General features: G+C 42.2%; 1 protein-coding gene and 1 pseudogene across 1 annotated transcript in view; one reads left to right on the top strand and one right to left on the bottom strand.

Annotated features, from left to right (window-relative positions):
* The first annotated feature begins 739 nt into the window (after positions 1 to 739).
* LOC140530097 (cytochrome P450 4B1-like) overlaps positions 740 to 17,445 on the top strand; it is a 32,109-nt gene continuing 15,403 nt past the window's right edge. The window contains exon 1 of the mRNA XM_072649347.1: positions 740 to 1,001. Within this exon, the coding sequence (XP_072505448.1) occupies positions 792 to 1,001 (210 nt within the window). The 5' untranslated portion in view covers positions 740 to 791. The remainder of the gene's footprint in view (positions 1,002 to 17,445) is intronic.
* On the bottom strand, positions 13,319 to 14,203 carry LOC140522013 (heat shock cognate 71 kDa protein pseudogene; annotated as a pseudogene).

Below are 17,445 nucleotides of genomic sequence, written 5' to 3' on the forward strand. Positions count from 1 at the left end.
GGTAAGAAAATTAAAATATCTACAAAGTCATTTCCAAGGGAAGGTCCCTCACTCTACAAGACAATGTGTCAACAACAGAATAAAGGCATCACCAGAGGGCACCTTGGATGGGTAGCACAGGAGCACCAGAAGCAGTGGTGGTCAAGGATGGTGCTAAGAAGCCCAGAATCCACCCTTCCTTGTAGTGCATATAATGTGGAATTGATGATCAATACCTGAGAAAGAGAGGGAAGGGAGGACAGAGAAGGGTTAGGGCACGCAAGGATGGTGGCAGAATGGATGTCCTCTCCCTGTTCTTGTGTTCTGGTCAGAATTCCTGGGCTGAAAGTGGTTCTAGAGAAGTGAGGTATGTTTGGGGGACAGCCAGACCATTTGTATCCAGGACTCCCTGCACCAATAGCTACTTCCAGGTTGGACACATTGTCTATGATGCACAATTTATTAAAACAAACAAGAAGGCAAAAAGGCAAATCTCCCAGATGTTGCACTTTCTTTTCTCTTGGGGTTTATTAGCTTCTTTCTTTGGGGCTCATAGGTTGCTTTATTTTTGTGTCAATCCTGGAATTCTGGGAAGTTCACCAAAGAACAGAGCAAAGTTCTCTCTCAGATTCTTTCTTCCCCACAGACTGTATTGTGAGTTAGTCCTAGGATCCAATTGGATGGAATACTGTTTGCCCAAGGTGTGGCCAAGGGGGGAGCCTTGGAGTTGTTCACATGCTCAGCACTGTGGTATAAGAGAGGAAGGCTGTGTGTGGCAGGACAATGCTCGTGTCCAGAGCAGAGCTCTCCCCATGTTGTCCTGGTTCTCCTCATGGCTCCCTGGGAACCTCTCCAGGCTGTGGTTGTGCTCAGCTTCCCTGGGACTCATCTGGGGCCTGCTCCAACTGACCTGGCTCCTGTTTAGGAGGCAGAAGCTTCTCCAAGGCCTCCCTAGGTCTCCTACCCACTGGTTCTTTGGGCATTCCAAGGAGGTAGATCCAGACCCTTGTCCAGTGGCAAAGGTAAGAGGGATGGATTTGAAGAGGTAGAAGAAAGGCACACAAAGAGAGAGAAAAAAAGGGGACAGGGAAAGGAGGCAGAAAGACAAGAGGAGGGAATGATAAATAAAGGCAGAAAATGAATTACAGGATCTCAGTAATGAAAAGTTCAGTGGCAACTAGCTCCTCCAATACCTGACCAAGACACTCTGCCCCCTGCCCAGGAAGGGAGTCCACTATCTCCTCATCATACAGCTTGTTCTCCATTAGACCAACTCTCACTGTTAGGAAGGTTTTTTCCTGATGTCCAGATGGAATCAGCTTGTCCAGCACTACCACTTGTCCCTACTCTCAATTATTCCTAGTTCTGCCCTTGGGCAGAGAGATGTGAAAGAGTGGGAAGAAGAATGCCTACAAATTGGCCCTTTGGACTCCTTGGAGCTAGACATGTGCCTCAGGATGGAGAGAAACAAGAAAAGGGCAAAGGAGAAGAAAGGGTCCAGGGATAATAGAGGAGGAGAGGGAAGAGGAGAGGAGAGGCAAGGAAAGCGGGAACAGGGAAAGGATTGAAGAGGAAGAGGTAAAGGGAGTAGAGAGGGGGAAAGGAGAGAGAAAGAGGAGAACATGAGGAGGGAGAAGAGAGGAGGACATTGGGAAGGGGGAAAGGGAGGTGTGAGGACAGGAGGCAGTTGAGGAGGAGGAAGAGAACTATTTGTTTTGTCCCTGAGAAATGAGGTTAATGTCTAACAAGCCCATTCATCTGGACATTTTGTAGCCTCTTGTCTTCTGTACTATTCCTCTCTACTGCTTCTCTCAGGTCTTTGCTGACTGGTTCATCTAAATATTCTTCACTGGATCAGTATCCAAGTCCTGTTTGCTCTTTTAGAGGAATGTTCCCCAGTTTCTGTCCTGAGCCTTCTCTGCTCTCTCTACATTCTCTCCTTTGGTGATCCCATCAACTGCCATGAGATCAGCTCTATTCTGATGACTCTGAGGGCTACCTCTATCCATTCCCAGTCCCACATGATTGTTGTTGCTTTCTTGCCATGCCTTTCCATGTGGCTATCTTCTTGGCATCTCAAACCCAGCAAGTCTAAAACAGAACTCATTATTCCTCCTCCCCCTTGAGTTGTCAACTTGAGTTGTCAGTGACCTCCCCAGGAGGCAGCTGGGGGGGGGGGGCGGTCAGTTCTAGTACTTCAGCTGATGAGCTTTCCCCAGTGTGCTCCCATTGCTTTTTTAATATAAAATCAATATCAGTTACTCAGACAGGCTTTATTGGCTTTTAGAAAAGGGCTTTTAGTAGACTGGTATTGTCAAGCGACTTGGTACAAAACAACCCACAGCCTTCCCTCTAACTTGGGAACACTCTCCCCTAAATGCCTACAGAAAGTGGGCTTAAAGGTACAGCATACTCCTGGAAGTCCTTTTCTCTCCTTCCTTGAGCCCTCATGATGATCCCTGTGGGCAGGGGAAAGTCCATGTTCCTGCTGCGCTCCTTGGAGAGTTGCAAAACTCCCTTCCTCAGAGTAGACAAAGTCATCAGTGATTCCAACTGTTCCAATGAGAAGTCCAAATCTTCTAATCTTTTGACATTCATAAGGTTATTCTCTGGTCAGTAATGGAGGAGGAGACATGAAGTCTTCTTGTCTTCCCCCTAAGAGTTTGGTGGGACTATTCTCCTTCATCTGTAGCCTTGAATGCTGGATGGAGTTTGGACTGCCTCACTTCTACTCAAGTCTATGAGGCATGACAGAGTCTCTTTAACCAATCCTGACATACTTCCTATGTAGAATAATTTCATTTATTCCTTCAAAAATTGATGAACTATCTTCCTTTAGTGAATCAGTGACCAGGTCTTGCTCCTTTAGCAAGGACATATACTAGGCTGCACCCAGGGTCCTTTTCTCTCTCCCTATATTCTCTTCTTAGTCACCTAAGAAGATTCCATGCATTCACCCTTAGTTCAATGCCCCTGACAGATTGACTAAGTGAAGTGTTCATGACCTTTTAATCCATCCAACTCCCAGAACAATCTTCCTAATGTACAGATCTAATCATGTTGCTACTTTGCCCACAAATTGCAAATGGCTTCCCATTGCCCACAAATAACATAAAAATGACTCAGGCTGGCATATACACCTAGGGCACTAATCCTCAGTTGGCTCCCACTTACTCTTCTAGTCTTATTTCATACTACTCCCCTTTGTGTACTCTTTTTTTACTTGTCACACTCAGCCTCTAGCCATTTGTAGAAATTAAAATGTTATCTCCCACTCCCAAGACTTTGCAGAAGCCATCTCCCCTGCTTAGAAAGAACATCCTCAGTTTGCCACTTTAGATTCTTTCTCCAAGCCTCAGCTCAGAACTTACCTTCTCAGTGAGGCATTCCCTGATACCTTTGCCTCACATTTGCTAATGCTTTCTCTTTTCTCACTAAAAAAGGTAGAGTGTATGACAGACATTCTTGTTCAATCATGTTAGACTCTTTGTGATCCCATTTGGGGTTTTCTTGGCAAAGATATTGGAGTGGTTTGCCATTTCCTTCTCCAGCTCACTTTACAGATGAGGAAACTGAGACAAATAGGTTAAGTGACAGCTAGCATGTGTCTGAGGCCAGATTTAAATTCAGGAAGATGTGTCTTCCTGACTCCAGGCCTGGAACTTTATCTACTGTACCACCTAGCTGCCTTTGACATTCTTAAAGACTATTATAAACTCCCTTCCCGCTCCCTCCCCAGCAATACCTTTAGAACAAGCAGATGTCACTTTACTGAGCAAAGTCAAGGCTGAGAACAGGATCAAGCCACATGTCAAGTGAAACTGCCTCTAGAGCTTGTGAAGTGGCCAAGATGCATGAGTAGAGTTCAAAGGCTCTCCATGAGTGATATCCATCTGAATTCATCCTCTGACATGGCGACAAAAAAAGCACCAAATAAATTGCCAAGTCATGGGCATTTGTCTGTAGAAAAGAATCTTTCATGATTGCAATTCTGAAACATGTAACTGCTATAAGAAACTAGCTTAAGTAATCCAGATTTAATTATCAATGTGGATTATACAAAGGAATACACAGACTGTGTAACACATCCCTAAAAACAGTTAAAAGCCCCAAAGCATGTACAAATCCTAACAAGACATAATCTGGCAGCTGGAATTTTACATAATATGTTTGCTCTTTTGCTTTGACATACAAATGACAAATTCCCATACAGACCTAAAAATATTCTGGAGAACTCAACCACTAAAGAAAATTGAAATCAGGCTATTATCAGAGCCTTGCTGTTGCCCACAATCTCCTTGACAGAATGTTCCTTAAAAAAAGACACCATAAGAGCAATGTTGTTACTAAAAGGCACCATGCCAGTGTAAGAAGAACCCATGTGTACTTACAGGGTTCCACATGTAGTGAACTCCATGTATAGAGAGGGCTATCTCTCTGCCTGTAGAATAAGGAGTACCATTATGTGGCTCAAAGTGGGGAGGCAGAATAGATATCTCTTGCCTCTTTTCCCCCTACTCTTCTCCAATGGAGACTTTCATTCTTGCCTGGAGGGGAAGCAGGAGGTTGGGGCTGGAGGTCACTCTGCTCTCCTCAGAGTGACAGGGCACCTATAGATGCATAACTACTTACTCCCTTAAATATTGTTAGTCTAGGGAATATGGTCCAGTTCAATCTAAATTCTGCTTATTGGGTCATCATTAATGAAGAAGGAGGACTCTAAGCTCTACAAGCAAGGTTTGGCCCCTTTACCACCAAATACCAGTTCCACAATGGACACATGAGGCAAAGAAACCCATTTATCTGATGTCAGTAAAACAGAAATGAAAACAGTGACTTTATAAGGGGTGAACTTAACTCTTCATGTCTTTACTCAACTACCAAAAACTATTGATATTTGTTCCATCTGAGCAATTGTCCTCAGAAAGGCATAATGGCAATGCAGCAGCTTTGCCATTTCTTTTTACAGCTTACTTTATAGATGAGGAAACTGAGGCAAACAGGTTAAGTGACAGCTAGCACGTGTCTAATCATGCTACTATTTTCCCCACAAATTGAGAATGGCAATTTCTCTCTGAACCTCACCAGAAAATATACGAAAGAGATAAGAACCATAACAAAACCCACAATGAAAATATTGGAGTAATAGTGCCAGGCAACTTGGTGGTGCAGTGGATAGGGTTCTATACTAAGAATCAGGAAGACCTAAATTCAAATCCCACCTTTCATACTTAACTAGCTCTGTGATGTTGGGAAACCACTTCACTTTTGTTTGTCTGAGATTCATTATCTATAAAATGGGAATGATAATAATAGTACTTACCTTCCAGGGTTGTTGTGAGGATAAAATGGAATAATATTTGTAAAGCACTTCACATACCTTAATTACTAGCTATTATTTGGCAAGGCAGCTATGTGACGGTACACTGAGTGCTAGGCCTGGAGTCAGGAAGACTGACTGCACCAATGGATTTCCCATCTCTCACAATTGATACTAAAGGGCATGAGAGTGAATATGGATGGCTTCTTCTGATCTCGGTGTGAGTGTTTGCCTTGTGTGAGTTCTTTGTATAAGAGTTTTTTAGGCAAACTTATTGTTGGCATTCAGACTTCATGGCCAGCCCATCAATGTTGCACTCTCTGCCCCAGAGATTGAATGCTTGGAACATTAGCTTGAGGATGGATCTCAGTGTCTGGTACCTTATCCTGCCAGGTGATCTTTAGAATCTTCCTAAGACAATTCAAATGGAAGTGATTCAGTTTTCTGGCATTGTGTTGGTAGACTGTCCAGGTTTCACAAACATACAACAATGAGGTCAGCACAACAGGTCTGCAGACCTTCAGTCTGGTATTTAGTCGAATATCTCTTCTCTCCCACACTTTACTTCTGAGTCTCCCAAATGCTGAGCTAGGTCTGGAAATGCATGAGTCAAACTCATCAAGTATGTGGACATTCCTGGGAAGCATATATCAAGCCAAGTGAACTTATCGATAGCATTTAATTTTTTTTCATTTGCTATAAGCAAGGATTACATGTATGAATGGAGCAGTGCTGGCTGGTGGAGAGCCTCTGTTTTCTTGGTGTTGATTGTGAGGCCAAAATTAGCACAAGCAGCAGAGCATAGATCCATATTCTGTTGCATCTCAGTCTTACAGACTGCTTTGATCACACAATCATCTGTGAACAAAACAATCACATACCAACTTTCTTTCTACTTTTGTCTTGGCTTGTAGCCTTTTCAAGCTAACTAGTTTATCATCAATGGAGCAGCTGACCTCAATGCCATTTTAATCTTTGTTGAAGGCATCCAACAACATTGCAGGCAACATGATAGAAATCATGGGAGCAAGCACATTGTCCTAGTGTGTGCTGCATTGGTAAGTGGGAAAGCATAGCAGCATCTTTTATCCAGAACCCATGCAAACATGCCATCACAAGACTGGTATCCAATACTGATGCATTTCTCTGGGCAACAAAATTTCTCCAAAATCTTCCCCAAGCTTTCATGACTGACAGTATCAAAGGTCTTAGTTAGATCAATGAATGTTGCATACAGACCTCTGCTTTGCTTCTGACAGTTCTCCTGGACTTCTCAGTCCTGGACTTGCCAACACCATGTTGACCAGACCTCTACCTTTTTTGAAGCCACACTGGCTCTCTCTTACCATCTTTAAGAGCTGCCAGCCCTCCCCAAACACCCTATACCACCCCCACCAAGGATAGTTAATGGTTCAACATCAGCTTGGCAAGAGGTTTCCAGCAGTGTTCCCTGTCTCTTCATCTTCTATGTTTTTTCTGTCTTCCACCTTCTTTTACTCTCTCATCTCATCCTCCCCACCTCTACTTACACATCTCTTATTTCTTCATCTCTGTCTCTCGTAAACTGAATTCAAGTTACCTTACCAAAGTGAACATTTCAAAGTACTATTAAAAAAAGGATAATGGATGTGACTTCTGAGTCACTGTCAGTTAAATCTAAGTGATTACGGAGAACATGAGAGGTACTGGAAAAGTGTACTGAGAATCAAAAAGGGAAAGAGAATGAAATTTGTAAGCTCTAGATAGTGAGCTTCTTTGATTTCTTGCAAAATTCTACAACATATTATTAAAGAGATGGCTAATGAACATCTGCAAAAGAAAGTGATGATCATAGCCAATCAACCTGGCCTCAAGAAAAGATCATGCCAGACTAATTTTATTTCTTTTTTTCAGTAGATAAGTGATTAAATTGTGTCAGTACAGCTTACTTAGATTTTAGCATAGGATTTGATTAAGCTCTTCATGCTACTTTTATAGAAAAGATGGGGAAATTTGAGTTGGATGATATGTGGATTCAGAACCAGCTAAATGCATGAATTTAACCTAGTCACTAATGGCTGTACAGAAACTTGTTGTAGATCTCCAGTGAAGCATCTCAGACACTTGTGTTCAGCCTTTTGCAATTTAACATTTATACAAATGACTTAGATAAGGAATAGATGATATCCTTTTCAAATATATCAATGATGCACAGCTAGGAAGGATTAGCTAACCCACTGGATGACAGATTCAGGGCCCTAGAAGATCTTGACAAGGTTAACATTGGACTAAATGTTAAAAGATGAATTGTAATAAGGACAAATGCAGGTACAAAATGTAGGTACAAAAAATAACATCCCAAATACAAAATTATGGGGAGCAGGGATTGGTCAGATATCAACTGGTCTGAAAACGGTCTGGGAGATTTAGTGGACTAAGTCAGCATGTGTGCCGGAAGCAAAAAATTTAATGTGGTTTTCAGATACATTAAGAAAGGAAGAGTACTTAGAAATAAGGAAAATGATAATTCCCCTGGTTATCTCCTGGTAAGACTATATTTGGAATATTGTGTTCCATCATGGGCACTGCCTTCTAGAAAAAAATTGTTGAGCTGGTAAATGATCACAGAAGACCAAGTTGATTCATGAAAGGCCTTATATCCATACTTTGAGAACAAGAGCAGGGATGTTGAGCCTTGAAAGAGAAGGCACAGGTGGATAACTGTCATCATGTAATTGAAAGATCATCATGCAGAAGACTGTGTAACTGTTTGGACCCACAGGGAAGAACCAGAGGAAGTAGGTTGACATTTAAAGAGACAAATTTGGTCTTAATACAAGGAAAAATTCCTAACATTAGAGCTCGCCAAATGTAGAATTTGATCTTCAAGTCAGGTTTCCACTGAATGACCACTTGGCAGTATGCTTGAGTGAGGATTTCAGATATTTTTAAGGTATGGACTGGACTAGATGGCTGATGACATCCTTGCAATTCAAATTCTATTATTTTGTGATTCCTCCTTCCCTCATTTCTGTCCCTTTCCATTATTAGTTTCCCTTATGTCCTTTTCTACTTTCTTACCTTTGTCTTCCCACATCTTTCCCAAATCTTTCCCTTACACATCTACTTCTCCAGAACTTCTTTCTCCATCTACCCTTCCCCTTGGATTTCTTTCTTTGTTTTGATAGACAGCTTTTTCACTGATGGTAGCTGAAAGGACTGCCACTTGTCATTCCCACCTCTCACACATACTTGTGTGATTCTGGGCAAATTACTTAACCCCTCAGTTTTCTAAAGGAGGATTTAGGACTATATAAAGTTACAGTGAAGGAGCTGATCTGTGTGATAGAGAGGATTTTTTCACCCAGGAATTTCCTGAGTTTTATACCAATGAATTCATAGGTCCATTCCATAATTGTGACATTTCTCTCTCTTTCTCTCTGTCTCTTTCTGTCTCTTTTTCTGTCTGTTTCTTTCTCCATACATATGTATATATGTGAGTATGTATAATGATTTATCATTATTTTACATTTAAGTTGTATATTCATTTGCAGCCAATTTTGGTTTTTGGTTCAAGGAACTGGTAAAAATCCACTGTTTTTTTCCGTAGATGTTTACTAGTCATACATTTACATAAGAATCCAAGCTGGTTCCTAGTTAAATTCAGTGCAACAAACATTTGCCTAAGGGTCATAGATTCCTTTTCTAAATGATCACAAAAATACCTTGAATATCATATTCTGGAATTCTAATAAGAAACATTTAACTGATGAGTCTGGTTTCCTTTCCTTTTTTTTTTTTTTTAAGTAATCCTGCCACCTTCCTTTCTTTGAAAGTCAGTATCACAACAGCTATTCTCCAGTTCCGCATTTCTTCTGTTTTCTCTGATTTTTCTAAGGTCACTAACTGTGGTTCATCAAGCACATCCAGTCATTCAGGTGGGTTTATCTATGCCAGGCGACTGATGGGTACTCACTGTGGTTCTCTGGGTACCATTTCCTCACTAATCTCAGTCTTCAACTCCCTGTTGACATTTCTATTCTGTTCTCTTTACTGGGAAAAAGAGTCTTACATATTAACAGAAATAGAAGGAAAAATGATGGCTGAGTGGATCTATCCTCTCCCTCCTCAGTTAGTCACAGTCATTGTCACCCTGGACAGTGGACGCATCTGTCCCTTGATCTTACTTTTTCCCTTTTTTATTGTCCTTAGTTCTCTTCACCAGTCTTAGTTCATGCTGATATAGTAATAATGGCTACCATTTATGTGTCATTGTAAAATTTGCAAAGCCTATGTATGTATGTATATGCGTATTTATACATACACACATATGTGTATATATGTCTTTGGATATCTATCTACAATGCCTTTATACATACACACATATATGGCCCACACAACAACCATAGTTCCTCTTATTATCCCCCTTTTCAAAAGGAGGCAGCTAAGTCTGAGAGAAGTTAAATATTTTAACTGGAGTTGTACAGTTAATAAGTGTCTGAAGCCAGATTTGAACTCAAGCCTTTCTGATCCCAGGTCTGACACTCTATCCGCTAGAGCACATCTCTGTCTAACTTGATCCTGTACTCTAGGACCATGAGCTTATGTTTATCTCATCCTTCCGTCTTCTTTGTCTTCTCTAATTCTCCAGAGAATCCATATTCTTATCAATGAAACTATTCCCCCCAAAGATGCAGATCCCAACCGATGCATCTCAACTGATCCGGCATGTCTATTAAATCTAAGTGAATCAATGAGTTCCCTGTGCATCCACATTGTTTTACTTAAGCATCAGCCTCCCTTTCTTCTTTATTAGAATTATGTCTCTTTTATCTCCAGGATTCTATTCCCAAGAGCCTCCGATCCCTCTTGGGAAGACTTCCTCTGTGGAATTTTAGGCCATGAGATCCTACTTTTTTACTTGATTGCTTTGAAATCTGTTCTCTTTAAATCCAAGGATTATCAGACTATTCCCAGCTTCTGATGACAAACTCTACAATGGAGTGATAACTTCCCCTAAGGTTCCCATCATTTCAACACTGAAGAGGGTATGTTCTGGGGGGAAAAACCTCCTAGTTTCCTGTTATGGCCATTTACTCTTCTAGTTATGAAGTTCTTTGACCACTAAAGTACCTCTTTCTTCTTGCTTAGTGGCTTCAAGAATTAGAATTCCTGAAAGGAAGGCTCCTTTAGCTAGCTAGAATAAGGGATAGAGATTGCTCCCAGTGGTGCTCTTTGCAGTGATGAATTCTGATTGAAGTGAGGGCGCAGACAGTGTATTTGGAGGAAAGTGACCTGGGTGGGGTGTCAGGGGACCTGGTTCTTCCACTCACTCCATTTGATTCCATGATCTTGACTCAACCATTCCCTTCACTAGGATTTAATTTCCCTTCTGTAAGTTCGGTGCTTGAACACATGACTTCTCCTGCCCTTTCCAGCACTAACACTATGATTTCCTTGCACAGATAAAGTGATTAGGACCAGAAAGGCTGCTCTGAAGGAGCAGGAGGAACAGGAGAAAATTTAGGGGAAGAAACGCCTGGATTTTCTCGACATTTTTCTTAGGACTGGAGTGCATCTGAGGGGCTTCAAAAGGATGAGTTAATCTGGAGTTTGATATAGGCAAAGCCAAAGTGGGTCTTTAGGGCCCTCCCCCCTCCTTGTTCTCCTCTCCTTGCTCCAAGGATTGTCTGTCTCTCTCCATTCCTGCTTCTTTTTTTTTGTGCATTTGCTCATTCATCAAACAGGAGGAAAGATCAGTGGGGAAGGGACTGTCCACTCAAGATTTCATGGGGGAGCTAAGGAAGGATGGTTAAGTTGAACTTCACTTTTATTGGCACAGAGGATGCAGGTAGGCAGAGTGAAAGTGGATACAAGATGTTATAGAAGAAAAGGTTCTAGATTTGCTGTCAAAAGCCCTGGGTTCAAATCCTGGTTCTGACTTACCACCTGTGTGTCATTGAACAAGTTGCTTCTCCCACTTCAGCCTCACTTTCCTCCTCTGGAAAATGAGATTTGGCCCCAAAGGTCTCTAAGACCCCTTTCAGTTCTAAATCTTATGCATAAGAAGGAAATTCAGGTAGAAGGATGGTTCTTCCTCCAGCCCCATCAAAAAAGAAGATTCCATTACCCTCCTATTTAGGTCCTTTTTCTCCTATTTAGCAGCTTTTATTAGGGGAAGTTCTCTCTGAAATCTACTTTGAATCCGTCCTATTGTGTCATCCACCCATTTTTGTCACCTCTATTTCTTCCTTAAGGATGAGAACAAGACAAAGTTGTCAGATGCAGACCTACGGTCTGAGGTGGACACATTCATGTTTGTGGGGCATGATACCACCACCAGTGGCAGAGCACCAGCAGCAAGGCCTGGAGGAGATCCAGAACATCTTGGGAAATCGTGACACCATCTGATGGTGAGCTCTGGGTCTGCTCTGTCTCACAACTGACTGAGGAGTGTGTCAGGGGATGCAGAGACCTTGTCAGAACCTGCCGTATTCCCTGAGGCTCTACCTCTTCTTACTGTTGTGCATGTGCCAAGGGTCTCTTCCCTCTTTTGGGCTTCAATTTTCTCATCTACAAAATAAGGGGATTGTACTAATCAATCTCTAAGGAATCTTGAAGAGATAAATCTCAGATCCAATGACTGTATTTGCATGGTTGACTCCAAGGTCTTGGTAACCCTTGATCTGTCCCATTGGCAGAGTCTGTGAAAGCTCATCTTTATGGGACGAGTCCTCTTGCAGAAACTTCCCATTCCCCTTCCTACCCCATAAGGGACTTTGGGCCAATTCCATCCCTAGGCTCAAGGACTCCTGGCAGCAAGTCTACAGCTTCCTGGGGAACCATTTGATCTATTTGGGTCTACTCCAGTCTCTAGATCCAAGGCTTGGGTGTTTCATTATTTTCTCAATCTTTCTTAGTCTCTTGACTATTTGACAAAGTCTCTCATCTTGTTCTTCCCAGAATCACAAAGTTTGAGTTGGAAGAGACCCCAGCTGTTATCTAGTTCAACCTGAGCATGAAAGGAACCTCCACCTTAATGTACCCAACTATATGATTGTGTCTCTGTTTGGAGACCTCCAGTTGAGGGGGAGCCCATTAGACCTGGGGGTAGCTCACCCATTGCTAGAGAGTTCTTTGTGATATCCAGAAGTCTTTGCAACTTGTCTCTCTACTTCTCCTTCTGACTTCTGAGGACAAGCAAGACCAATCTCATCCCTTCTCCATGGGGCAGCCCTGCAAACACTTGAAGACCACCAGGTTCCTCTTAAGCCTTTTCTTTTCCAGTTTGAACATGTCCAGTTCCTTTGACTGCTCCACCCTTGATGAGGACTCAAAGCCCTTTCCCATCCTGGTGGGCCTTCTCTGGACACTCCATTCTATCAGTATCCTTCTTAAATGGTGGCTCCTGGAAATCAGTACAATGTACTGGAAGCTATGCTATCATCTATAGTGTTTTAAGGTTTGTAAAACATTTGCATATATTAAATCATTATAATCTCACAATCCCTGTGAGGTTGATTCTATTATTATTACTCCCATTTTTTCTGATGAGGAAACTGAGGTACAGAGAAGCTAAGTGACTGCTCAGGATCATATATAGAGAAAACATTTGAGGCAGAATTTGAACTCAGGTCTTCTTGACTCCAAGTCCAATGAACTAACCACCATACTACTTAGTTTTATATGTCTATCTTAATGTAGCCCAAAATCACATTAGCTATTTGGGCTGCTGCATCATATATACTGATAGTGTGGTCTACTAAAACCCACAGGTCTTTTTCATATAATTTGGATTTTTTTGGTGCCAATTTTAAATAATTTTTGTTCTCCAGGACAAGAATTACATTTCCACTTGTTTACAGTACTGATAAAGTGCAATGTTGTTCACTTCTCTCCCTCTGCACACATTCAAGTATTCAGAATGCCCAGATTTACACAGTAGCTTAAATGTTACTTTAAACTACTACTGCCTTGGCTACAAATTTTGAGTCCTTCAATTTTTGGAAAAGCTGTGTGGAATACCCTTTCTTCTATTGTTTAGTCTACCTCTTCAATGGTGAGTCTACTTCCAGATAGGGCTGCTCCACCCCCTGGGAATCCACCAGGCATGCCTCCTGGCATGCCCCCTGCACTGTGGTACAGCTTGGTAATGATGGGGTTGCAGACCTTCTCCAACTCTTTCTGCTGATGCTCAAATTCTTCCTTCTCAGCAGTCTGCTTCTTATCCAGCCAGTTGATTATTTCATTACATTTGTCAAGGATCTTCTGTTTGTCTTCATCACCAACCTTGCCTTGCAGTTTTTCACCCTCCACTGTAGCCTTCATGTTGAAAGCATAAGATTCAAGAGAATTCTTGGAAGACACCTTGTGTCTCTGATTCTCATCCTCAGCCTCCTGGACCACATGCTCAATGTCTTCCTTGCTCAGACATCCTTTATCATTGGTGATGGTGATCTTGTCCTCCTTGCCTGTGCTCTTATCCCCAGCAGAAACATTGAGAATGCCATTTGCATCAATGTCAAATGTCACTTCAATCTGAGGAACACCTCTGGGTGCTGGGGGGATTCCTGTGAGCTCAAATTTGCCAAGCAGGTTGTTATTCTTTGTCATTGCCCTCTCACCTTCATAAACCTGAATAAGCACACCAGGTTGGTTGTCCAAATAGGTGGTAAACGTCTGTGTCTGCTTGGTGGGGATGGTGGTATTATGTTTTATCAGAACAGTCATAACTCCACCAGCAGTTTCAATTCCAAGGGAAAGAGGAGCGACATCCAACAGCAACAAGTCCTGCACATTCTCAGATTTATCTCCAGACAAAATGGAAGCCTGGACAGCTACACCATAAGCAACAGCCTCATCAGGATTGATACTCTTGTTGAGCTCCTTGCCATTGAAGAAGTCTTACAAAAGCTTCTGGATTTGGGGAATTCAAGTGGAACCACCCACCAGGACGATGTCATGAGTCTGTGATTTATCTAGCTTGGCATCTCTTAAGGCCTTTTTCACAGGGTCCAGTGTGCCACGGAAGAGATCAGCATTCATCTCTTTGAAGTGAGCTTGAGTGATTGATGTATAGAAGTTGATACCTTCATAGAAGGAGTCAATCTCAATACTGGCCTGGGTCCTAAAAGAGAGGATGCGTTTCGCACATTCACAATCAGCGTGAAGACGATGAACAGCCCTCTTGTTCTCACTGATGTCCTTCTTGTGCTTTTTTTGCTTGAACTCCACAATGAAATGGTTGACCATTCAGTTGTCAAAGTCCTCCCTACCCAAATAGGTGTTCCCAGCTGTGGACTTGACCTCAAAGATGCCATCTTCAATAGTAAGAATGGAGACATCGAAAGTACCACCTCCAAGGTCAAAGTTCAACACATTTCTCTTGGCACCAATCTTTTTGTCCAAGCCATAAGCAATAGCAGCAGCAGTTGGCTCATTAATGATTCAGAGCACATTGAGACCAGTGATGGTTCCAGTATCTTTAGTGGCCTGACATTGGAAATTGTTGAAATAGGCTGGTACTGTGACGATGGCATTTGTGATGGTCTTCCTAAGGTAAGCTTCAGCAATTTCTTTCATCTTGGTCAAGACCATAGAAGACACTTCTTCTGGATAGAAACTTTTGGTCTCCCCTTTGTACTCCACTTGGACCTTAGGCCTGCCTGTGTAATTCACCACTGTAAAAGGCCAGTGCTTCATGTCTGACTGTACAACTGCATCATCAAATCTGCAACCAATCAGACGTTTGGCATCAAAAACTGTTCTGGTGGGGTTCATTGCAACTTGATTCTTTGCAGCATCACTGATTAAACGTTCTGTGTTGGTGAAGGTGACGTAGCTGGGGGTGGTCCTGTTTCCTTGGTTGTAAGCAATGATCTCCACTTTCCCATGTTGGAAGACTCCCACACAGGAGTAAGTGGTGCCAAGATCAGTGCCAACTGTGTGTCCCTTCAACATGGTTGCTGGGGAGTTGGGGGTTGTAGCTGACCGACGTGGCGAAAGAAGGCTGCTGCTGCATTGAGTAGCTAATTTGTTAATTATATCTGCCTAATCTTGTGTGTGTGTGTGTGTGTGTGTGTGTGTGTGTATACACACATACATATACATAGAGAGACAGACATAGTTTTTTTTGTTTTTTTAACCAATTTGTGTATTTTGATTCTCAAATGTCCTCTTATTATATTCAGTCCAATGTTCAGGCCTGTCAAAATCCCTTAGGATCCTATTATCCACAGTGTTAGCTGTCCCTTTCAACTTTGTGCCTTCTGCAAATTTGGTGAACCCACCATCTGTGCCTTCATCCAAATCACTGATATGTACATTAAATAGCCCAGGGTCAAGCTTTGATTCCCTGTGATATCCCACTGGGAACCTCCTGTCATATTGAACTACTCTTTTTTTTTTAAAATTTATTTTTAACACAGTTTATAACAGATAAAGTGTCCTGGCCTAATTGCTGTGGGCTGCCCAAGTCATCTTACCTTTCCCCAGGTCTTTGGTGGCCAGCCAGATAAACGTATGGAGAGAAGAGACTTTCCAGAGTCAAACAAGTGGTAGGCTTTATTCAGGATCTTAGTTATGTGTCCATATGCAGGGCGAGTTCTTCCCCAGGAGAAAGGAACCCCCCCCTCCTCTTCAAGGAGCAAGGATCACACAGCGAGAGGACCGAGAGGACGGGGGAGGAAGAGGGGAGGGACTCCTCCTCAGGCTTTCCTGTCCCCACCTAAGCTCTCCCAGCTGCATAGTTTGCACGTGGATACCATCCATGCTCTCAGCCCCTTAGCAAATTAACAAAAAGGTGTGCTCAGACCACGGACCAATCTCAAGGGTGGGATGCTCTCCCCAGCAAGTTTCCACTGAGAAGAGGTGGAGAAACAAGAAAGCTCAAGTCTCACTCCTCAATTCCCAGCTGTTCCCTGGGGGGCCTCATGAGAGCTTGCAATCAAGAAGCCCTCATTTTTACCTGCCTGAAACCATTCACGTGAGAACTGAGCTTACACCCCAACAATAAAGCAATTCAAACTTTTGGTCAGGTGATACATCTTTTTAAAGCATTTACAATATGGACCACAAAAGAATTTTTTTGTTTTTTTAAACATTAACCAACTGAGATACAGATAATATTTATGTTGCTAACTCCACAAGCTCTTGACCTAATTGTCTCCACAGTATTACTAAGAATTAAAGGACCCTAACTTAATGCTGTTGGTCTGAAGTCCTATGCCTAATAGCTTAATTTTAGACAACCTTGGATGTTCCCCTACCCATAATCTATAATTAAATAGATCTGGTATTAAGCTTACAAACCATTTGACTATAGGAAATTGCCACCAATAGGCAATTGCAGGGATACAATATCTTCCCAACTTCATGACAACCCCAGGCAGGATTAGATTATCCACTTGCATTCAGTCAGGCTTAAAGTCTGCCAGGTGTCAGTAGGGAAATTGAGTCAGGAGAATCCCACCTTAGCCCATGCTGAACAGCCGCTCTCCCACCCTTCCCTTGAGATCACCTATGCAGTTCATACCAGCATCTCATCGGCTTACTGGCATCATGTATTGGAGGCTCAGATTGCCTTTCTTGCTTCCCATATCTAGAGTTAGACTCAGAAGAACAGTCACTTAATAGTCCCATAGCATCTAAAAATGGCAAGTTCCTATAACCAGGTCTGAAATATGATTATAGTTTCACTTTGGCTAAGGAACATCTTTTGAGGCAAGTCTTCAGTGGCTTACATGTCTTTCTACACATGTTCTGGTTCCTGATTAAATGGAAATCATAAAATCTAATTTACCATTAAAACCTTGACTTTTCTATCAATGCCAAATTTTGCCCGATATTACCTTCCTCTTGGAGATTTAGACTGAAATTCTTTTCTCCAAACTAAAGATGTCATTGATTTATTCTCAGTAATTAATTCAGTCTATTGTTTTAATACTAATTGCTTTTACCTCACTTTGTAACATGTCCAATTTTTCTCCCCATCACTCCCCTCCCCCCATTTCCTAATACCTTGCATTCTGATTACTCCTTCCCTCAATGTACCCTCCCCTCCATCACACCCCAATCCTCTCCTATTCCCATCTTCTCTCTTTTCTTGCAGGGCAAGATGAATTTCCATACCCCTATCTCTGTAGTTCTTATTTCCCAATTATATGCAA

Source organism: Notamacropus eugenii, chromosome 2 (assembly GCF_028372415.1).
Source record: "Notamacropus eugenii isolate mMacEug1 chromosome 2, mMacEug1.pri_v2, whole genome shotgun sequence".
NCBI classification, from domain to species: domain Eukaryota; kingdom Metazoa; phylum Chordata; class Mammalia; order Diprotodontia; family Macropodidae; genus Notamacropus; species Notamacropus eugenii.